At 38.0% G+C, this 24200-nt stretch overlaps 2 protein-coding genes across 2 annotated transcripts in view; one reads left to right on the forward strand and one right to left on the reverse strand.

Annotated features, from left to right (window-relative positions):
* LOC141440127 (uncharacterized) overlaps positions 1–24200 on the reverse strand; it is a 265808-nt gene that overhangs the window by 139215 nt on the left and 102393 nt on the right. The gene's annotated exons all lie outside the window — the stretch shown is intronic.
* Positions 3295–4665, forward strand: LOC141440171 (uncharacterized). Its single transcript, XM_074104633.1, has one exon. It carries the CDS (start codon positions 3295–3297, stop codon positions 4663–4665), a length of 1371 nt encoding a protein of 456 aa, XP_073960734.1.

Below are 24200 nucleotides of genomic sequence, written 5' to 3' on the forward strand. Positions count from 1 at the left end.
AATACCGACCTGATATTTGGTAGCCCAAATGGCTTCGAAATAACACCGCGGTAAATTCCGGTCACGCGATATCTACCCGGTATGAATAAATACCGCTCTAACATTCCCGACTTGATAAATACCGGCATGATAATCGGAAGCCAATAATTACCGATTTTTTTTCCCGTGCCGCTTGTGTTAGGTTCAATTGTGACCACAATGCGCGAGCCGAGAGAGCGTAGCGAGCGTGCCGCGGCAGCGGCCGGCGAAGCGCCAGGACCAAATTATAGTTATATTCCACTAAATTTATTAAAGTTCGGTGTACACGAAAAACAGGGTCGGTATTGACATGCCGGTAATTATCTCGTTGGTATTTATCAGGTCAAGAATGATCACCGCAGTACGATGCAAACCGGGCTGATATTTAGTGGCATGGCATTCAATGTCGAAAAACAGGAAAACCAGAGTCGGTATTTCCATGTCGGTATTGTCCGGGCCGATAAAGACTGTCACCCATTTCGCACATAAATTCTGAAAAACTCAGAGGTGCTAGCTCGGCCTCGAACAGAATTCTCTTTGCTTGAGAGACAATAGGGCAAACCACTAGGCCACTATGGCTTCATTCATCCACACAAGCTGTTTTTGTGTGAAAGAGTAATAAAGGCTCAAAATAATTAATGTATAATGTATGCAGAGCTTAGCAGGGACTATACAAGTAGACAGAGTCAATCACGGTCAGTTATTAGTAAAAAAAAAACTCACAATCGAAGCGTCACCAGATCTTAACCTAGCCAATAATATGCACCCGGGTAGAGCCCAGGTTCCAATCACCTCCAACTTAAAATATAAGCGGGCGGCCATTTTAGGTGAGGAAATTTTTCCCTTTGTACAAACCCCCTGACCCCAATGGTGAGATGTTGTGAGATTTGGCTCGGACCCTCCACTCTGTTTATATTATATAAGATTTTTATAAATAGATAGGTACGTATTTTTATTTACTACCGACATTTTACGTGTAAATTCTTTAGTCAATCTACTTACATAATAATATGGTTGATGACATGTAGGATTCAGCGATAATTTGAAAAGAAAAACAACCCCTATTTCACTTTCGCATCTTAGTACTGTTTTCCGAAAAATCTAAAAAATATATATTTGATAACTAAATAATTTACGAAAAATGTCTATAAAAATCAATTTAAGAGGTGAGATTCCAAACTATCCCCTGCCTATTACATATGCGTCGAAGTAGGTACAAAGTACGACTAAAAGGGTGCTTGTATTAGTTGACGTCTCAAAACAAATCAATGAACCCAACGAAGCAAAAACATATCTTATGTTAATATTTTACGCTGCAGTCTTTAATACTGCATTCACAGTAGAGCGTGCTCTAGCTCATTACAACCTGCAAACCCTAGCCCTAAGTAGAACACAAGCGGTAGCGGCTAACCACTGCCGTATTAATCCCGTTTACCACCAGTGGGAAACAGTAAACCTGTGTTTATGGAATTAAAACTTCGCGCTGTTGAATATGTAACGACCGGTTCGAGAATTACATAGAAATAGTGAAAGCATACATTAAATTACATTGTGGTAGCCACAAGCGTAACGATTTCGGTAACTATTGCATAACATTAAATACAGGTGGGTAAGGTAAACGTACTAGTGCATCTTTAATCTTATGTCATTAGCAATAGAGATAAAAGCAGGGTGTCGTCTATTGGGCATTAGTACCTATCAGGGCGTTTGGACGCCCGAAGAATTGCGAAAGTGGCAGTGGGGGTCAAAAGGTTCTAATGGCATCCGCGGACCGGGAGACGAGCTGTCGGTAGGCCTCCAACAAGATGGAGCGACGACCTGGTTAAGATCGCGGGATCGCGGTGGATCCGAAAAGCACAAGACCGGTCTGAGTGGAGAGCCTTGGAGGAGGCCTATGTCCAGCAGTGGACGTCTTTCGGCTGACATGATGATCCGGACGTTTACCTTACCGTATATTTATGAAAATAAATCGCTATGTAGGTATGTTCCGATAGAGAAGTGTCGCCGATGCTTTAGTGACTCAAGTACGTTAAACGATATTGTATTTCACTTGACATTCGTCTCGATTTGTAAGAACATTCTTATATAACTGAGTGCATTTGTAGTTTCTCTGTGTTACCCCATTGTTAGAAACCTCTACGGTGCTGTGCAATGACGTCTAATTGAACTTTACATTTTTTACCGTTCTGTGTCACTCTAAAATAAATGGTGAATCGTAAACATTGGTTTTCCTCCGTATTAGGATTTTCTTGTGGTTTTTAACATCTGGCGACCGAGGCGAAATTTGACTTACGAGGTTGGGTCACAGCTCCCATGACCAATAAAGATATGACGTCAAAAGAAGACAGTCTGTCTGTACTCGGCCTTATATGGGATTTGAAAAGAGATCAATTGTACTGTAATGTCAACTTCGTTCAAAACATGACCTTAGAAGAAAAAGTTACAAAAAGGAGTTTGTTGTCCATAACCCAAAAGGTTTTTGATCCGGTCGGTTTGGCATGCCCAGTTACTCTTGTGCCCAAACGAATTATTCAAAAAACTTGGAATTTAAAGCTGGGTTGGGACTCAGAACTGCCGATTAACTTACAAAAGGAATACCTCGATTGGTCTAAACATATTCACTTGCTTATTGGCTGCCGTATTCCGCGTCGACTTACCTCTGCTACAATAAACAAATGTAATAACAGCCTGCACGTCTTTAGTGATGCGAGCAAGGTGTCATTCGCGACTGCCATTTTCCTGCGAAGCGAATTTCAAAGAGAAGTTACTGTGCAGTTGGTTCAAGCGAAGTCACGCGTCGCACCAGTCCGTGAAGTCAGCATACCGCGCTTAGAATTAATGGCAAACCTAATTGCAACACGCTTGTATATTCAAGTCAAAGAAGCGTTGGAACTGTCAAATTGTCGAGTTTACTTCTGGACTGACGCAAGCGTAGCATTCACCTGGATTACGACTGAGGGAGACTGGAACATTTTTGTAAAGAACAGAGTGAAGGAGATACGTCAATATACTAACGTGGAAGATTGGTATCATCTACCAGGCTCGATGAACCCTGCCGACTTACCTTCGAGAGGCTGCAACGCTAAACACCTACTGAAGAGTAAATGGTGGGAGGGACCGGCTTGGCTGAAAGCAGAAGAAAGTGAATGGCCTATGTCTCAATTAAACGTTGATGAGCAAGAAGTCAACAAAGAAAGGAAGAAGATCGTACTTGCTAATACTACGGCAGGTATTAGTACAATTCTATCCAGACTGACTTACTTTTCCAAATTTACTATGATAGTGAGAACAGTTGGCTGGATATTAAGATTTGCGTACAACTGCAAGAATAAAAATAAACGAAGAGGTGAACTGACCTGTGAGGAGTTTCAGAGCGCCGAGAAGAAACTTTTAAAGATGGTTCAAGCCGAAATGATGGCAGATGATATCAAAAAGTCGAAAAATCTGCAAATATTTAAAGATGAGGAAGGCTTATTAAGAATTCGCACAAAGCTTATACTTAGTGATGAGCCCGCAGACTTTGTATGTCCGATATTTCTGCCTGGGAAGCATCTTATAATCAAAAGGCTAGTAACCTCGAAACACCACATGTTGCATCACGCCGGCCCGGGTATTCTAATGACAGTACTCAGGGAGACTTATTGGATCACTGGTGTTAGACGACTTGTTAGTTCAACAGTGTCAAAATGCGTAACCTGCAAGCGACAATCGGTGAAACATGCCGACACACCGTTACCTCCTTTGCCTCTGGACAGAATAAAACCTGCTGCTGCCTTTGAAGTGACTGGTATTGATCTAGCTGGTCCTCTCTTTCTGCGGTCGGGAGGGAAGGTGTGGATAATTTTATTTACGTGTGCTGTATACCGCGCCGTACACCTGGAACTAACAAAATCGCTGTCAACTGAAGCTTTTCTCATGGCGTTACGACGGTTTATCGCAAGACGTGGAAGAGTCAACACAATTTACACGGATAATGGCACTAATTTCCACGGAGCTGATAATCTGTTAAAAGCATTGAATTGGGAAGAGATAGCAGCTTACTCCAGTGTGCGAAGCATCAAGTGGAAGTTCAATCCACCGGCTGCGCCATGGTGGGGAGGTTGGTGGGAGCGATTGATTCGTTGTCTTAAGGAACTTCTCCGACGCAACTTGGGACAGAAAACAGTAACTTATGAGGAACTGTCAACCATACTTTGTGATTGTGAGGCCTTGATGAATTCACGGCCCCTAACCTACATCGCGGATAACACAGAAAACTTGAAGCCTCTGACGCCAGCCTGCTTCGTGCAAGGGCTTCCTGCCAGCGAGACTCCAGATTTAGACCAGCTCGACCATGACTCTTTGAATAGGCGATTAAGGTATTTGCATAAGCTAAGAGGAGATCTAAGAGAGCGGTTTAGGAACGAGTACTTGGGGATGCTCATACAGAAGGGTAAGGAGAGGGACTCTAATATAAAGGTAGGCGATGTCGTATTGGTAGAGACTGAAGCGAAGCGTATAAAGTGGCCTTTAGGAGTCATCTTAGAAGTATATACTGGAAAAGATGGAAATGCTAGAGTAGCTAGAGTACGCACAGCCGACGGCGAGTACACCCGGGCATATCAACGTCTATACCCGCTGGAAGTGCAACCTGACGAGGTCCTGTGAAGATAGAAGGTTTGGGTCTTCGTCCCAAAGGTGGGAGGATGTTAGAAACCTCTACGGTGCTGTGCAATGACGTCTAATTGAACTTTACATTTTTTACCGTTCTGTGTCACTCTAAAATAAATGGTGAATCGTAAACATTGGTTTTCCTCTGTATTAGGATTTTCTTGTGGTTTTTAACACCCCATATTAAAATATTTGAATTTATTTGGAGCTTTGATTACGGGTTGATGTTAATTACGTGTAAGCTGATCTCACATCATAATAGACGCATCAAAAATGACGATGATTAATAATTTAGTTTTGGAAATGTTACCTTTAGTCATGTTTTCTGCGGCGTATCCTTGGTAGCGATGGTCTTTTACAGAATAAACATTTGATTTTGAACTCAAAGATAATTTCAGTCTTCACATACAAATCATGCAGTATAAGACAAAATAGTTAAAAAGTTCTGAAATCTGCATTGTTCATTATAAATTATAAGTGTGTTCTTTCGAGTGGGTGCGGCGAGAAGCTGGCGACATTGGTCGTGAAAGGAATATACATGGTAACATTTCTAAATTTTCTCTGTGTACCTGTTTTTCTGTATCGCTTACTATTTCTAGTATACAATAAAGAGTATTTGCATTGTATTGTATTGTATTCCTACATACATACATTATTAACCCCCGACGCAAAAAAAGGGGTATTAAAGGTTTGACCGCTATGTGTGTCTGTCTGTCTGTCTGTGGCACCGTAGCTCTTAAATGGGTGGGCCGATTCGAATGCAGTTTTTTATTTGAAAGCAGGTTTTCAAGCAATGGTTCAAATAGTTATACATGTTTCATCAAAATCGGTTTAAAAGTTATCGAGATATTGAACTTCGAAGTGAGAAAGTCGGGGGTTTTCCAACTTTCTGTTTCTGTTATTAGTTCTGTGGTCATCATTATCAGTCAGTCAGTCATGTTACTTTTCTTTAGGTAAATATCAAGGTTTCACATATAACCTAGATTCGCAATCGTGCCGGCCAGGGCCACCCCCGCCGCTGAATTATTCATCGGCCCGGACCGGACACGGCAACGGGGGAAATATCGCCCGTTGTTTCCAAATTATCGGAATTCAAATGCGTAATTGCAATGCGATAGTTATGTTTGCTATATACACAATACGATAATACGGTATAGCACCAAAACCGCAGCTTACCTGTGAAATAAGCAATGATCCAGAATAACACTCGTCATTTTAGTTTTTATTGTTAGTTTTATTGTTTAGTCTTATTACTGTACGGTGGTGGTGCTGATGGAACCAAATATTCTTTCTTTCACTGGTGTTGTTTCTCAAGAGATTTTTACATGCATGCAAAAAATCTCGGACATAATATTCTTATAAGCCACTTTTCACCCCAGTATTCTCACAGGATCGGAACTTGCGCACGATAAATTCCAAAATCTCAGCCGCTAATTTTAGGAATATGAAATGTTGCAAGGACTCTCTTCATAATTATAACGTAAATAAATGAAGATCGGTACAATTGCAAATCCTATTCATTTTGCGAATTCCCATGGAAATTTAGCAAACTTGTGGAATTCAACTGTCTAATGGTTTATGCATGCAAAGCCGCGTGCAAAGGCCAGTTATAACATAAAATAGTCATTTATGTGGCTGGTACATAATGAGAGGCATTAAAGTACGAGTGTGGTTGATAATAAGATCACACGAGTGTTTTAATGCCTAATTATTTATAGCCGCATACATAACTTTATCTACATGCATATCATAAGTTTTCTATAATATGTTCAGATATGGCCTGTATTTTGACTTTGACTTTGACTTTGACTTTGACTGACTTGACTTTGACTTTGACTTTGAATAATAATTATTATCTACATGCATGTCATAAGTTTTCTACAATATGTACAGATATGCATTGTTAAAAAAGTATTACCGATACTTAATGTAAACATTAAGATGCACTGTACTTTAATGTGAACATTAAGATGCACCCGCAGATACCAGGTTTCTTAATAAAGGCCATTTGATAGTCGTTTCTGAACATATAATAGGGAAGTTATGATATGCATGTAGATAAAAGTACTTATACACGAGTCGCTAGGCATTTAAAGTAATGGACGTTTTCCTGACCCTTGTATAATAACCCAAAACTGTTCTAGTTTCTCAACTTCCCTCTTAATTCCCTTGTTTAAGGCGCTGTACGTAGTGAAACTACAACTTTTAGAAAATATTTAAAATATACTTACACAATACTNCCAAAAAAAAATAATAACTGTAAAATTGCGATAAGTTGTTTTAGAAAATGATTTTTTGCAATTTGATAATTTGAGTAAAATATTTTGATGTGTTACTTTGGGGAAAGTTTTTTGCCCATACATTAGTAATCAGTGATAGATGCTTTTGGTGTGATTTGTGTGTGTTCTTACAGGGCGGTGTTCAGAGGTGTGGATATGGATTAACTGCATAAATACATTTCTTGCATAAACTTAGCTATATAATAAGGTTGCGCGTGAGCAAAGTAATTGTTCAGTTCATTGATATGGATCTCCGCAAATAACGCCTTATTCAATAAATAAGACAGACAATGTAGCAACATTAATAGGCTCGGTTTATTTAGGATCTAAAGACACTGTTCGAGCCTCCTCTTAAGGTCGTTTGTCACGGTCACTAGGCACTACAGCGCCAGTAGATGACGTTAGTGTGCAAATTCCACGTATTTATTTTTTTTAGCAATGAAAATATGGATATTTTTTAAAAAATAATGTACATGCCGCCAATAGCGTGAAATTGTAATGTATCCTACTAATTTCAGATATATTTTAATTTAAAAAATAGTTTCACTTTTACTTATAACAACGCAGCGGTGACTGAAATATTTACGCACACATGCTTATAACTTGTCGTCAACAAAAAGTGATTGCTAATTTCGACGTCTTGTTCAAACTGCAGATTGGACTAGTTGCATTGGCGTCTATTCATGCTAGGTACGGGTTAGAATCTTCGGGATCAAACCCGGTGTGTGGTTTATATCTTTTGTTTTTTTTTTTGGATCTCAATTAATGATGTGAATGTATGAGGTAACTACTACCTACCTAATTATTTTTTTAAACATGTAGCTAAAAATGTTTGACCTAATTTGTAAACAAATTTTTTTTCAGCTAATTTTATCCCCTGTCATAATATCAAAAACTACTATGTGTATGGAAAATTTAGCTGGTGCCTAAAATACCACGTTACCAGAATAACACACTTTTCAAAATACTAATAATTACAAAATCGAAGATTACTCGAGGAAGTAATTTTTTGTGGAATTTCTTATTTTGGACATCAGGTAAAATGGGAATGTAATAAAATCTAATGAAGTATTTTGAAAAATAGGCGTTTCGGGAAAGTGATATTTTCAGCACGAGCGGAAAATTTTGTCATTATCATCTTCCAGATCCGCACACGTCTCACTGCTGGACACACACAGGTTTCCTCGCACAATGAGGACTTGAGTATTATTTTCCACACTGACCTAGTGCGGATTAGGAAACTTCGCAGCAGGCGTATGAACATTTCCTCACGATGTTTTTAATTGAAGGTTTTATTGAACTACAAATTAAAAACAGTTTATTATTACGTCAGGTTTTTATTTATTTATTTACATCTATAAGTATATGAATAAAATCAGCCTACTCCCACCCACTGCAGGCCCTTGCAATTTCACGCCAGCCTCATACCTCTACACAGCTTACCAGCCGACTGCCAAATAACAATACCTATGTCATACAACTAACGGTCCGAAGGTTTATCCATGGTACCTTGACCCAATTTTGGCCATCATTCCACTGTTTATTTACATAATATGTAGTTTGACAAAATGTACTTATGTGTCATTGCTGTTATAAATAAATTATTTTCTTTCTTCTTTCTTTCTTTACTTCGCAAGTGTCATACTTCCTGGCGGTGACATGGTGTCGCATGGAATTCAAACTAATAAAAAAAAATTGACCCGTAGTTACAAGAAAACAATGATCAATCTGTCACCACGAGGAATGATACTTCCTGGAAAAAATACGAGAAATGTACGAAATTGTACGCAAATTAAAAAAAAGAGTACTACCCGTAGTTACGAGAAAAGTGTACGTTCAGTACTACCTACTCTTTTTTATGACGATTGCTACATAATGAAATAGCGCCTGCCAGGAAGGATACTTCTGGATTGATCACTGTTTTCTCGTTACTATACACGGGTGGTACAATTTTTTTTAACTAGTGTACAATTTCGTACATTTTTCGCACATTTTTTTTGATTCACGAGAAATTTGAAAAGTCGCCTGCTTCATAGGGAAATTGATAGCGCTTGCCCAAGAAGTATCTTTCCTGGTGGTAACAGATTGATCATTGTTTTCTTGTAACTACGTGTAGTACAATTTTTTTAATAAGCTAATAATTTAGTACATTTTTCGTATTTTTTTTTATGTGAATTTGAATTCCATACGACACCACGTTACCGCTAGGATGTACGTTACCTTCGCAAAAGCTGCTCACATATGCGCTCGTAGAACTGACTATCGTATAAAATAATATTACTATACGGCCAGAGGCCAGTTCTGAATCACAATAGATTGCAAAAGCTGCACGTTCGTGCACCCGTAAAACTAAAGATCCAAATAAATAAAAGCCAAAGGAAAAGAAACAAGAAAAAGGGCAGCACCTAACACAGTGAAATATCTAAACATTTTTGGTTTTTGCCAACTTTTCGAAGTACTATTTCGGGTAATATACAATTTTTATAGAATGTCACCAATTTTGGTAACATATTACGAATAAAATTTTCGTCGCGCTCTATTTCTAATACGGTTATATCATATGTTGGAGAAATATATCCGACGAAGTAACATTTTTGCATTTTACAAACCCGCAGTTGGCCTGGATCTGGAAACAGAAAAACCATTTATAATATAAACAACCAGCCAAAAGCGTGTCGGGCATGCCAAAGATAGGGTTCCGTAGCCGTTACGAAAAAATTAAGTAATATTTTTTTAAGGATTTTGTATTTCGAATTGTATGTGAAATCTTACGTGGAGTGGAGAATCGTATGTGGAACATAGCCCTATAAAGGCTTTTCCTTGTAAATTTGACATAATTACTGTGCTAACCAACACTTTAACTCTTAGGGTGCGGGGTAGGGGGGTAGGGTGCAGGTGAATATTTCGCAAGAAGATCACTGAATAGAAAAATCGTCTTGGCAACTCCCCAGTGTAGTTTTAAAAGAACTTATCCAACGATACCCCACACTAAGGTTAGTCATGATTTTTTTGTAACCATTTCGTTGGCATAGTTGCTCATACATCCGTGCAAATTTTTTTTAGCACTGCTCGGAGTAAAGCTGCAGACAGACGGACAGACAGACAGACATGGCGAAACTATAATGGTTCCGTTTTTTGCCATTTTGCCTATGGAACCCTAAAAATGTGTCTTATGAATAGCAATAAAAAAAGTAAAAGTGATTGATACCCGATAATAGAAGTTGTGCTTTTTGTTTATTTGTAAACTACCACCGTCATCAACATAGAGCGGAAAATTTTTTCGGCTTTTGGCAGCGGAAAAAATGTCTTGGTTGCTACGAGCTAATGAGTGAAAACATTTAATTTCCAGAAGTGATTTTTCTTTTTCTATAACCCCTGCAATTTGATCATTGAAGTAAACAAAAGTGTTTTATTGATGATATGTACATATAATAGAAATATGTAATTATTTTGTTATGAAATAGGCTCACACACCATCTGGGCTAGCACCTAGAAAACCAAACTCTTCGTCAATAAAAAGCCCTGCTGGCCGAACAGCTTTTTGCAGTTTTTCTATGAACAGTGTCCTGGCCACTGATTCGTTGTACTGGCCATAAGCCATGTCATTGGTCAAAATATTTTTTTATATAAAATACTCTTTACATGGTTATGACAGGGAGTAGTCGCTTTTCGTTTACATATCTGTAGCAAAAATAAAATTAAGCATATTCATATTCTGTAAAAGTTAACAACTGAGGGTGATTCAAGTCCACATGTTACTATGTTTATATAGTGATACCTATCATTTTTAATTATTATAATGAAGAAATCGCGAGTGCGAGTCGGACTCGAACATGAAGGGTTCCGTACCTAAGTACAATATTTTAAAAACAGTTCAGTAATAAGTTTTTGTTAAAAATTCTAATATGACAAGTTTTTTTGCTGATTGTACTTTTTTCCCGTGGTTACCAAAGTACTCATCAAGACGAATCAAACGAGTCCAAACTCAAAGAAATTATGTCGTTTTATTAGAGAGTTCCTATGGTCACCTTTTAGTTTCTTCATCAGATCAGCTGCATGTCATTATAATATTGCATTGTCATCACATTTATACAAAATTTCAGCTCAATCGGTTGAAGATATCCACTTCGAATTTGAGTTGAAATATTTCACCCGAACAAAGAAACGGACGGACGGACGGACGGACAGACAGACAGACAGACAGATGGACACAGTGGATTTCATTATCATAAATTTCATGTCTCTACTTCTAGCTGTTAAAGTTTTGGGATTTTGTTCCGATTCCGTGGGAATATCCGGATAAGCACTAATCTATATGTTATTCCAATCCATCAGCCGTTCAGCGTGAAAGAGTAACAAACATACACACACACTCACACATATATATGTTTATATATATATATATCACACACATCATATCATATATACATCTTTCGCACTTATAATATTAGTAGCTAACTAACCATTCCAAATTGACTGGCAGTGAGCCTGTCACATCTATGGGTAGTATAGACGTCATTGTCAGGTTTGTGCGCAGGTTTTGTATTTTATAATAATTACTACCCGCGGAAAATTTCTTAACTCTTAAACCAGCCATTGATTGAAATTTCAAGATTATATTCCGATCCTATGGGATTATTGAGATATAAAGTAGCCTCTATGTTGTTTCAGATGTCTAACTATCAACATACCAAATTTCAAAAAAATCCTTCAAGCCGTTTTAGCGTGAAGAAGCAACAAACAAACACACACACACACAAACATACTCACAAACTTTCATATTGATAATATTATTACAAGTAGTATGCTTTATCCCCATTCCGTTCGAATATAAAAATTAAAAGTAAGTAGGTGCTTAAAAAAAAACTCGTACCACAAAATAAGTAATTTTTCTGAGTGAACTTTATGAAAATTAGTTATGTCAAGGTTTAATTTTGTTGACACGTATTGATTTTAGAAACCAGATTTTTTCAAAGCAGTGACGCTATATGTATTATTCCAGGTATCCAACTATCCACATACTAATTAAATTAGGTTCTAACATCAGATCATAGATTTCTATGGTTTGAGGTACTACTCGTAACTAATCCCTAAAGCCGTTTTAGCATGAAACATACACACATACGGTATTATTCAAATACATACGCTCGAATAACATAACCAACAAAACAATTGCAAAATGGTCAAAATTGGTGTGATGTACTTTATGGATGGTCCGTACTCACAAACTTTGGCATTTGCTTCGCACGCGTAAGCCATCAGAACCGATAGTTGAACTGAATTCCAGGATTTTGACTAATTCATAAAATAACATTGCACATAAAATACCCACGGTCAATTTGTAATATGAATGAACTGAAACAATTACTTTGCTCACCCGCGACCTTATATGATAGCTACATTTATGCAAGACTAGCTTTTGCCCGCGGCTTCGCACGCGTGGAATTCGGTGATCGTGCGCCGTTCCCTCGGGAACTGAGCATTTCTCCGGGATAAAAAGTAGCCTATGTCACTCTTTGGCCCATAAACTATCTCTATGCCAAAAATCACGTTGATCCATAGCTCTCTTTCGACGTGAAAGACGGGCAAACATACAAATACACACAATTTCGTATTTATAATATTAGTATGGATGTGCATGTTCATGCGTTCTTCCACCTCCTCACTGTAAAAAATTATTGATATATGGGCCTATGCAAAGTAACACTGATTCAATAAATTCAATAAAAATTCGTATCGGCTGAAATTTTGGTATTTTATCCCGATCTCGTGGGTATATCGTGATAAGAAGGAGCTTTCACTTTACACGCCCAGCTATCTACATACCAAATTTCATCCCAATCAGTCGTGACCTTTTATTTTTTTCATATAAGAGGGGAAACAGGTATTCGGGTCACCTCATCATCATCATCCCAGCCTATATACGTCCCACTGCTGGGCACAGGCCTCCTCTCAGAACAAGAGGGCTTGGGCCATAGTTCCCACGCGGGCCCAGTGCGGATTGGAAACTTCACACACACCATTGAATTGCTTCGCAGGTTTGTGCAGGTTTCCTCACGATGTTTTCCTTCACCGCAAAGCTCGTGGTAAATTTGAAATGTATTCGGGTCACCTGGTGGGAAGCAATCATCGCCGCTCATGGGCACCGGTAAAACGAGGGGTATCACAGGTGCGTTGCCGGCCCGTTGCGAGATTGATAGGCTAAGATCCCTAAGCTGTACCGCTCTGGGAATGCCGTCCCGGGAAGCTGGTTCCATAGTTTAGTCATGCGTGGGAAAATGTTCCGCTTGAAGCGGACAGTACTTGATTGCCAACCAATGGAAGAAGCTTTCAAATTTATAATATTACCTATATACTATATGTGTGAAGGATATTTATGTTTCACTTACGCAGAACTCGAATTAATGTTGGGATCGTCATCCATTTTCCTTTTTTTGCACCATACTTCATTACGACTGCAACAACAAGCAGATTAGCCAGGTTATGTTTTCGAAATAACGCCACAATCTGCAATATGGTTTCCACGGTACTTACCTTTTGATTTCTCCGTGATAACGTTTCATTTGTCCCTGAACTCGTTTTCGATTTTTCCTGGGACCAGAGTAATGATGATTTTTATAGTCTTTTCGCGAAGTTCGTGGCTCCATAGTGCAATGCGAATTACAATTTAATTCTCTTGAAACTATAGCTTCATCGATAGCGAATTAGAAAATCGCAGTTTGACTTGACAGTTGAGATGTTTTTGTTTTTCTTTTTTTACTTTTACTGTACATATTCCAAATGACAACGTCAGTTCTCTTTATATTTTATCCAAAGAGTATTAGTACCTACAGAAATCATGATATTTTTTTTATGAGTAACAAAATAACATGATATTTACATCGATAATAACGATAATGCTATATTTCCAAAAATTGAATTGAAATAATATGCTATTATGGCTTCCTACGGACATTTTAAGATACTCAAAAAACCATTAACACTTAGTGCTAGTGCTGCACTCTGACGGCAGAAAATTGCAGTGATATTCCTTATTTATAAGACGTACTATCGAACCCACGGAATCGTGACCCACTGTGGAACCTTTTCATAGAAAAAGTCATAGTGACATCGCATTGCTTGACAAGGGAATTTATTATGACATTTACTGTGAGAGCGTTCTACGGTGGGTCAGGAAGCAAATGGTTTGACTGTATATGCAATTTTCCATACTAATTTGTTAGTAGGTACGCACGGTTGGTGACGATCCACGAATGGCTGCTGGTAGAAGCTGGGTGCGTCTAGCCGAGGACAGGGCGCAATGGCGCTCTTTGGGGGAGGCCTATGTCCCGCAGTGGACTGCTAGAGGCTGATGATGATGATGATGAAGTACGGTCGAGGACTTTAATTCATGAGCCACCGTGGAACCTTGTCATATGAAAAGTCAATTTCCTTGTTAATTAATACGATGTCACTATGACGTTTACTGTGAAATGGTTCCATGGTGGCTCATAAATTTAAATAATTTATTGAATCAGGCGTTACTTTGCGGAGGTCCATATCAATGAACTAAAATAATTTCCTTGCTCACCCGCGACCTTACGATAGCTAAGCATATGCAAAATATGCGTGTTCATGCAGTTCCTCCACCTCCACACTGTAAGAACACACACAAATCACACAAACCCATCTATCACCACCACCACACTACACTGACGCGTTTCGAACTCAACCAAGGCTCATTTTCAGAGTGACACAACCGTACACCATGCTACCAGTTGCTAGAGTTGTTGTTGGTTGTGTTGTTGTGAGTCTAACAACTGGTAGCATGGTGTACGGTTGTGTCACTCTGAAGATGAGTTCTGGTTGAGTTCGAAACGCGTCAGTGTAGTGTGGTGGTGGTGATAGATGGGTTTGTGTGATTTGTGTGTGTTCTTACAGTGTGGAGGTGGAGGAACTGCATGAACACGCATATTTTTCATAAGCTTAGCTATCGTAAGGTCGCGGGTGAGCAAGGAAATTATTTTAGTTCATTCATAAATTTAAGTCCTTGACCGTACGTGCAACGCAATTTTTTCTTTTCGAAAGAAATAATTCTTACGGAAATTAAAAAATTGGCAACGCATTTGTTCTTTTCGCTTCAGTCTTTTGATCGAAGGGATTTGTACCGATGGCCAGCAAAAATATTTAAAAAAGGGCACGTGCTTCAAAATGGTTATTAATTATTATTTGATTTTGATCAGACAAATCAAACGTAAACTGACAGTGGCGCCTAGCTTCGAATTGACGGCGACTTGGCGAATTAGCCGCAACGCACACTACTACCGAGCCTTTGGCGTACGATACTGTCGCCGTCCACTCACATATTGACAAATATGAACTAAAATTATCATCTAGATTAAGCTATTAATCAAAGCTTTCTTTACATAATTAAAGAATGCCGCAATTAAAGAACGAAATAAACGTTAAGAGATGTGATTTTAGTTTCAAATAATCTTTCAAGTGCACATGGTTGGAAAAATAAATTAGTATGGAAATCGTTCCACCTTAAGTTACTTAACTTTCTATTGAATAAATCTTAGCATAGATCTAATTAACAAGAAACGTTAAAGGTCTAACTGTTAATGAACTGCGAGGCGAATGATAACGATTCTTAATTCAGTTTAAACATTAATTGTAAACTTGACTTTGAGGTGACGATTACTTTTAATGTAATGAAAATGATTTAGTTGTTACCACGTGAAAGAGGCTGTTTGAGATTGTTGTTTTATTCGGAATTTTAGACTCAATTATGTAGTGTTTTGGAAAATTCTCGAATAACACTATACTCTATTTATAAACCAAGATACTAACATGACAGTATGAAATATGTCAAATGTAAAAAATAATGTGACCAGCATAATACGGATAATGCTGTGCCCTTAGTGTAAGTTTTCGGTTACAAAACACGTCTCCATCGCGTTCGCGTTAAAATCTCAATTTGTATGGAAACACGAACATCGCAAACGTTCCGCTAGAGGCATTGTTCGTGATTCCATATAAATTGAGATTTTAACGCGAACGCGATCGAGACGTATTTTGTAACCGAAAACTTACACTAAGGGTAAAAAGAAGGTAAAAGAAGAATAAAATTGAAGCATTCAATATTCTACTTTCCATAAACATTGAGCTTTTAGGCAGAACTTGCTTAGAATCAAATGAAATTTAAACATCAACATCTACAAAAAGTCAAAATATCTCGTAAATGGTGGCATTTTCATTAGATTAATTTTACCTTTTTTAGAATTTCGTAAGTGCCCTACATGTGTTAGTGCGTCACAGATCGGTTCATATCTTAACATTTTATACGTATAACATAGTTACTTACCGAAACTTTCGGTGATTACCGGTTGTGGCACATCACTATTTATGAGATGTAAAAAACAGGTAACACATGAAACTTCATTTTAATATCTCGGTTTAATAAATAGAGTATAGGTTATAGACTGACACGAATAAATAATTAGAATTTTTGTGATCTTAATTTTTTCTATATTATGGTGAGGATGGAATTGGTGTCGCGTAGGGCGGTGGCGGAGATGCGGCAGGGATCAACCCAAATAACTCCTCGGAGCACTCCCCGTTGTACATGCGATAGAGGATGCACAGTGAAGCTACATTTCTACGCAGCGCCAAGGAGTCAAGTCGATCAGAAATTCATTGGCAGCTGACTATTCGAGTCGCTCTCCGTTGTATGCGGCCCAGAAGAAGAAGCTGGTACTGGAGAAATTAACTTCATTTGAATCAGTGAACATTCTCTTAAAGTTAATATAAATCAAAAATAACACGGTGTATAATAGGTAATTTACCTACCACATTGGTAGTACCACGAGAGTTTAAAGTGAATGATTACACACACAGCTACATGGAGAACTGATTGCATAAAAGGGGAGTGCATGAAATGAATGAGTGAACGTCAAAATTCCGCTGTAATTTTATTACATGACATGTTCTTGTGTGCGTGACTTCAACTCTGGTAGCACTAACTATACAACTCGCATCGGTGTAAAGTTTAACGTCTAGTTCATCATTTTTATGGGTTGAAAATCTACTAACAAAAAGGGGCAATAACAATAAACAAACATGCCATTATATGGCAGAGGACGGATGCGGGAGTTTGACCTCGAACTCCAAAGATGCAAATTACAGCTTCAGCAACAATAAGGTGCGTTAAGAGGCACCCTTGCTGCTACTATAGCGCTATTATACTTTGTTGAGTCATATTTTAAAATGAATTTGAGCTTTTTAAGGGGCCGCTCTTTGGTGTCAATTTACGTCGTTTATGTTATGGCTGTTGGAATGACAGAAGAAATTGTAACGGTAACAGCAGGAAATATTAGATGAGAGAGAGAGAGAGACACGAGATCAGTGGGAAATTGAGAATAGATATAATTAAGATAATAGTAAATAATGTAGTAAAGTAGGTACCTAAGTATTCATAGAAGAGTTATGTCTTAGAATCTTTATTTTTTACTTTTTATTAACGACGTTGACCGAAGTTTTGGGTAATCCCTTTATTGTACAGACACACAATTATATTTATAATGGCATAGTTTTAGGGTTATTAGGGATAGGTGAAGGCAAAGGTTCAAATTTAAATATTGGAGCATTATTTTAAAGTCTATTACCAGAAGACAGCGTATTAAAAACCTAAAAAAGCTTAGAAGCAGAAAACTGTTATTAGAAATTGATACTCTATTATAGTGACAATAATATAATTTTGATGACTGCAAATAATTCAACATTTTTTTTTCGAATAATTATTCTTAATTTAATATCTTGTGATCACATAACGGCTCCTTAACCACCGAACTCAGCCTAACTGGCACAATAAACAGAATGGACCCCGCTTTATACAGACTCGAAACTTTTTAATTTTGCTTCCGAACCCGGTATTGTACTGCTAAGACTTGCTAACATTTTCAGCCCCTTTATGTTGGTAAGACCAAGTTAATTTTGAAGTTAAAGCGAAGTGAAGACAGTTTTAGAGATACTTTGCAAGTTTTAAATACGTGAGCCGTTTGCTACTGACACCGTTTTGCATTGCATTTTTTTGAATATACATCCTCTTCCTCCAACAAAGTTAACCCTTTATACCCTTTGTCCATTTATTGGAACATACTACTACATAATCAAAAACCTGACAAAGAATATTTTTAAAGCTAGTCGTATTTTAGTCGTATAACAATGGAAATTGTGACGTATTTTGAAGCTGATAAGGTTCAGTTTCCAACTCAATACAACTGGTCGCTAAATCGCCTCTACCTTAAGGGTTAATAATGGATGACTTAAAATTATATCGTTCACGGTGGTTGCAGGCCGCTTCCAAACCAAGCATCTGGAGGTCCATGCGGGAGGCCTATATCCAGCAGTGGACGTCCCATGGCTGATATGACATCCTCTTACCGTGAGGTCTAAATAGATTAGCTATATCGCATTTTTAGGGTTCCGTTGCCAAAATGGCAAAAACAGAACACTTATAGTTTCGCCATGTCTGTCTGTCTGTCTGTCCGTCCGTCGGCGGCTTTGCTCAAGGACTATTAATGCTAGAAAGCTGTAATTTTGTACGGGTATATATGTAAACTATGCCGACAAAATGGTATAATAAAAAATAAAATTTTTATTGTACCTCCCATAGACGTAAAGTGGGGTGTTTTTTTTTCTCATCCAACCCTATAGTGTGGGGTATTGTTAGATAGGTATTTTAAAACCATTAGGGGTTTAACTAAGACGATTTTTCGATTCAGTGATTTTTTTGCGAATTATTCAACTTTAAAGTGCAAATTTTCATTAAAATCGAGCGTCCCCCCCCCCCTAAAATCTAAACCGGTGGGTGGAAAAATTTGAAAAAATTCAGGATGATAGTAAGTATATCAAACTTTCAAGGAAAATTATAACGGTTAAGTTTGCTTGAGAATTATTAGTAGTTTAAGAGTAAATAGTAGCCTAAGGTATAAAATATACCTAAACTATGGAAGATTTCTCAGCGCTGGTCTCTTTTTCTGGTTTTTCTGTGCATCTATGTCTCAGTTTGTATTTTCGATATGGGTTCGATAATGTTTTTTTTTTAATATTACACATGATTTTCTATAAAATATTGTACTACACCATAATGGTGGCCTAAAATAACAAAAGTTCAATCTCTCAAGAACGGATGAGCCGATTTTGATAACACATTGTTTGTTTGTATACTCTTTATTGTACAAAAAGGAAAAACAAAAAGGTTACGTACAAAAAAGTAAAGTATTAAGTACAAAGGCGGACTTATCCCTGCAGGGACATATCTAAGAACCATCGCTAGAAAACAGCTTTCAATTAAAAAAACCGCATTAAAATCGGTCCACCCGTTTAAGAGCTATGGTGCCATAGACAGACAGACAGACACACATAGCGGTCAAACTTATAACATCCCTCTTTGCGTCGGGGGTTAAAAATAACATTATGTTACTAGTAATTTTCAGTAATTCCAATAGAAATTTATTCAACTGTCGAATGTAAGTTAAACGTCCGAGTGCTCAAAATTCAAATTCAAAAATTCAAATTCAAATGATTTATTCAGTAAATACGCCGCAATGGGCACTTTTACACGTCATTTTTTTAACTACCAACGCTTTCGGAAAGACCATCACTGCCTAGAAGAATGCGCCGCAAGAAACTTGGCAGAAAGTCATTTTTTCATAATAATATAATTACAAATAAAATACTTAAAAACTATATTATACAATTAAAGAAAAAAAAAAGAAAAAATAATAATAATAAAAATACAGGGATGTATGGGGTCCCTTAGTTACAATACTAAACACTAACTATCATCATCATCATCCCAGCCTATATACGTCCCACTGCTGGGCACAGGCCTCCTCTCAGAACAAGAGGGCTTGGGCCATAGTTCCCACGCGGGCCCAGTGCGGATTGGGAACTTCACACGCACCATTGAATTGCTTCGCAGGTTTGTGCAGGTTTCCTCACGATGTTTTCCTTCACCGCAAAGCTCGTGGTAAATTTCAAATGTAATTCCGCACATGAATTTGGAAAAACTCAGAGGTGCGAGCCGGGGTTTGAACCCACGACCGTCTGCTTGAGAGGCGATAGGTCAAACCACTAGGCCACCACGGCTTTTTTACAACACTAACTAAACACTAACTATATCTAAACTATATCTACGTTCAGTGGAAGTGTAGAATGCTTCCACCGTCATACATTTTAAAATACTCGACACGCCAATGCCCAATAGATGACACCCTGCTGTCATCTCTATTGCTCATGACATAAGACTAAAGATGCCAACAATTGGGACGGTGTCGAGCTCTCGTACGTTTAACTTAATGGTTTTTATGCGTGCGAAGCCACGAGTAAAATCTATTCAAACATGAATGTGTTAGTATCATGAGTGCTGTGCCAATCCCAAAGTAACAATTCGGTATTTTTGACTATTTTTGATATTGAAAATACAAACTGAAATATAGATGCACAGAAAAAACAGAAAAATAAGACCATCACTGGGAATCGAACCCAGGTCCTCGGTAATCTGTACCGCGTGCTATACCGCTACACCACTGATGGTCAAACCATCTGTATGTGTGTGTGTGTGTGTGTGTGTGGTCTGATATTTCAGTTTGTATTTTCAATTTCGGTTTTACGGGATGACCGTAAAAGTAAAAATTTGGAATTAAAATAAAAAATACAAAAAGATTCCAAAAAACCAATCTTTATTTTTGATATGTTTTATAAATTAAAACTTCACAATGCCTGTTATCGAATAGAGAAACAATTTTTATGCTACCTTTACAAATAAAGTTATATAGGCTTGAAAGTCAAGAGTGGACAGAGAAAGACATACTTGTATGTGGCGTCACACGGAAGTAGCGCCGTACTTGCTGCATCCAGAAAAGCGTTTGAGAAAGAGATAGTTTATATATTATGTATTTTTCAAAAACTCATTATAAATTTAATTTTCAACCGATATAAGTTTTCTCTTCGCTAAACACTGTCTGTATGCCTATATGTTCATAATAATATGTAAGACATGGCAAATTCAGGAGTTGTCAAATACTGTATTAGTTTGTCAGAGATCTGAAATTTAACAACTATCAACTCATGACGTTCAGAATTTACTATCTTCAAACAGTTCCCAAGTTGAAGTTGAACCAACTATTTATAGTTTGAGAACTATGCGTCGCAGAACCCTAAGTTTTACTGCAGAAACCCTAAAAACTAGGGCGCAATTAAGGCAGAAATTCGCCTTTGAAGTTATATTTTACGACGGTATAAAACGCCTTGTCATTTTCACGCGTTGTTGCGTATAGGACTGTCGTAGAGAAAAGTGATTTGGTGAATCATTTTGTATAGTTATAGCCGTAGCCCGTGACTCCGTCTGCATAAAATTCATTTATTGCTATCCCGCGGGAACTATTGAGTTTTCCGTGTTCAGAACCTGTCCTGTCGTTCCCCAGTACCAAACTATCTGTATAGTGTGTGTCTGTCTATCTGTATTAGTTTACACGTAATGAGATAACAAAACAAACAGACTTACAAACTTTTGCATTTATAATCATCATCATCATCATCAGCCGGAAGGCGTCCACTGCTGAATACTGCTGCTACTACTGTGCTTACTGTGTTGGTGTGCAATAAAGAGTTATTTTATTGTATTGTATTGTAAAGGCCTTCTCTTAGAACGCCACAATGAACGACAACTCGCCAATTGCATTCACCGGTTGCCCGCAACTCTCACGCAGTCGTCAGCTCAACTTCATCTTTTTTAGAGACATTGGCGTCAAACTTATTTTTCACTTCTCATGCTCGTAAAGTTCGAATTTATGCTGACTTTTATGCTCTAGTGCATTAAGAAAAAAATCGTAAAAGACCAATGCAATCAGGCGTCAACAGAAACCAACAAAAAAGTTTCTATATATTTTTTAATATTTTTTATTTATATATAAATAAATAGCAATTCGTGTAAAATAAAGTAGGTTTCTTTACATTTAGAAATCAATCTAAGTGAAACGTAGTGTAAAACTCGAGCATTAAACCCGTTTTCCCCTCGACGTGTTTATCAACCCTCGCCATACCAGCTCGAGTGGCAATATGAACGTTTCGAGTAAAATGGCTCGTTTTATGCTCTTTTTGTACAATCTACTATTTTAACTAAAATAATTTATTTGCTCACCCGCGACCTTATGATAGCTAAGTTTACGCAAGATATGCGCGTTCGTGCAGGTCCTCCACCTCCACACTGTAAGAACACACACAAATCACTCAAACCCATCTATCACCACCACCATACTACACTGACGCTTTTCAAACCTAACCAGAGCTCATCTTCAGAGCAACACAACCGTACACCATGCTACTAGATGTTAGATAAAAATAAAAAAAAACACTGGTAACATGGTTGGTGTAGGTCACGGGTGAGCAAAGAAATTATTTTAGTTCATTTATATGGACCTCCGCAAAGTAACGCCGAATTCAATAAATTAGTTAAAAAGCACTTTTATACTTGACAGTATGTCTTCAAATGTGTCTTGGAATATGACGGATGCTTAACGAGATTTGAGCTTTTAAAGTACAATAACGGCGAAATCAAGCAGTTAAGCTGTTTTCAGGGTTCCGTCAAAGAAAACCCATTAGCGGAGTTACGGGATGAAACGAGGAAAATCGGTTTTATTTGGATTTTTTGGTAAAAACGTTATGTGGGTAATGGCGTCGGAGTAAATTACTTTTTCACTTCTCATGCTCGTAAAGTTCGTATTTATGCTGGATGTAGGCGACATAAAATGACTTTTTAGGCTCTTGTGCATAAAGTAAAATCTTCGTCTAAGACCAAGGCAATCAGATGTCAACAGCCACAAACAAAGAAGTTTCTACATATCATCATCATCGGTTCTCTATCATTTGCCCGAATTTCATATGCCCGAATGTATCGTTTTCTAGAACTTTCATTTGCCATAAAGTAATTTATTTCTGAAATAGTAATTTCTTCAGACCTACCCTAAACAAACCTAACCTAACCTACTGCATTATAAATGATGACATTTAAAAAAATCCTGAAAACAGCACGCTTCTATATATATTATGGCAAACGTTGGTATGGCAAGTGAAATTCGGGCGAAATAAATTCGGGCAAGTAAAGGTAAACGCATCATCATCATCATCATCATCATCAGCCGGAAGACGTCCACTGCTGAACAACCTCCCCCTTAGAACGCCATAATGAACAACAACTCGCCACTTGCATCCACCTGTTTCCCGCAACTCTCACGATGTCGTCAGTCCGCCTGGTGGGAGGCCTGCCAACACTTCGTCTTCCGGTTCGTGGTCGCCACTCGAGGACTTTTCTCCCCCAACGGTTATCTGTTCTTCGAGCGATGTGGCCTGTCCATTGCCACTTAAACTTGCATATTTTTCCAGCTATGTCGGTGACTTTAAATTAGTTCTTCGAAGAATTTCCGTATTCCGGATTCTATCGCGCAAAGCAACTCCAAGCATAGCTCTCTCCAAAGCTCGTTGCGTGACCCTGAGCCTCTCTAAGAGGCCAAGAGTCAAGGACCACGTCTCAGGCCGGACGTTGACTTATACTAAATTTAAAAAGCGGCAAAGTGCGACTCGGACTCGCCCATGAAGGTTTCCGTAGCAGCAAGGTAACATAATATAAAAGTATCGTTTACTTTACGATTTATGACGTATTAAAAATAACAACTTTCGGTGGAAGTTTGCATGGTAATGTTACATCATATTTTTTTTAGTTTTATAATTTTCTCTTATTTTAGAAGTTACAGGGCGGAGCGGGGAACATACATTTTACCACTTTGGAAGTGTCTCTCGCGCAAACTATTCAGTTTAGAAAAAAGTGATATTAGAAACCTCATTATCATTTTTGAAGAACTATCCATAGATTCAGTTCTAAGTATGGGGAACCCCCAAAATTTATTGTTTATTTTTCTATTTTTGTGTGAAAATCTTAATGCGGTTCACAGAATATATCTACTTACCAAGTTTCAACAGTATAGTTCTTTATAGTTTCGGAAAAAAGTGGCTGTGACATACAGACGGACAGACAGACAGACATGACGAATCCATAAGGGTTCCGTTTTTTGCCATTTGGCTACGGAACCCTAATAAAGAAGCCTAAAGGTTCGCTTCACGCGAACGACGTTATTGCTTTTGGTCCCTCGAAACCACAGGGATAGTGTATGCGTGGTCGGTTACAAAGCGGAATCCGGCTTCAATACAAAC

Source organism: Choristoneura fumiferana, chromosome 22, assembly GCF_025370935.1.
Source record: "Choristoneura fumiferana chromosome 22, NRCan_CFum_1, whole genome shotgun sequence".
NCBI lineage: Eukaryota > Metazoa > Arthropoda > Insecta > Lepidoptera > Tortricidae > Choristoneura > Choristoneura fumiferana.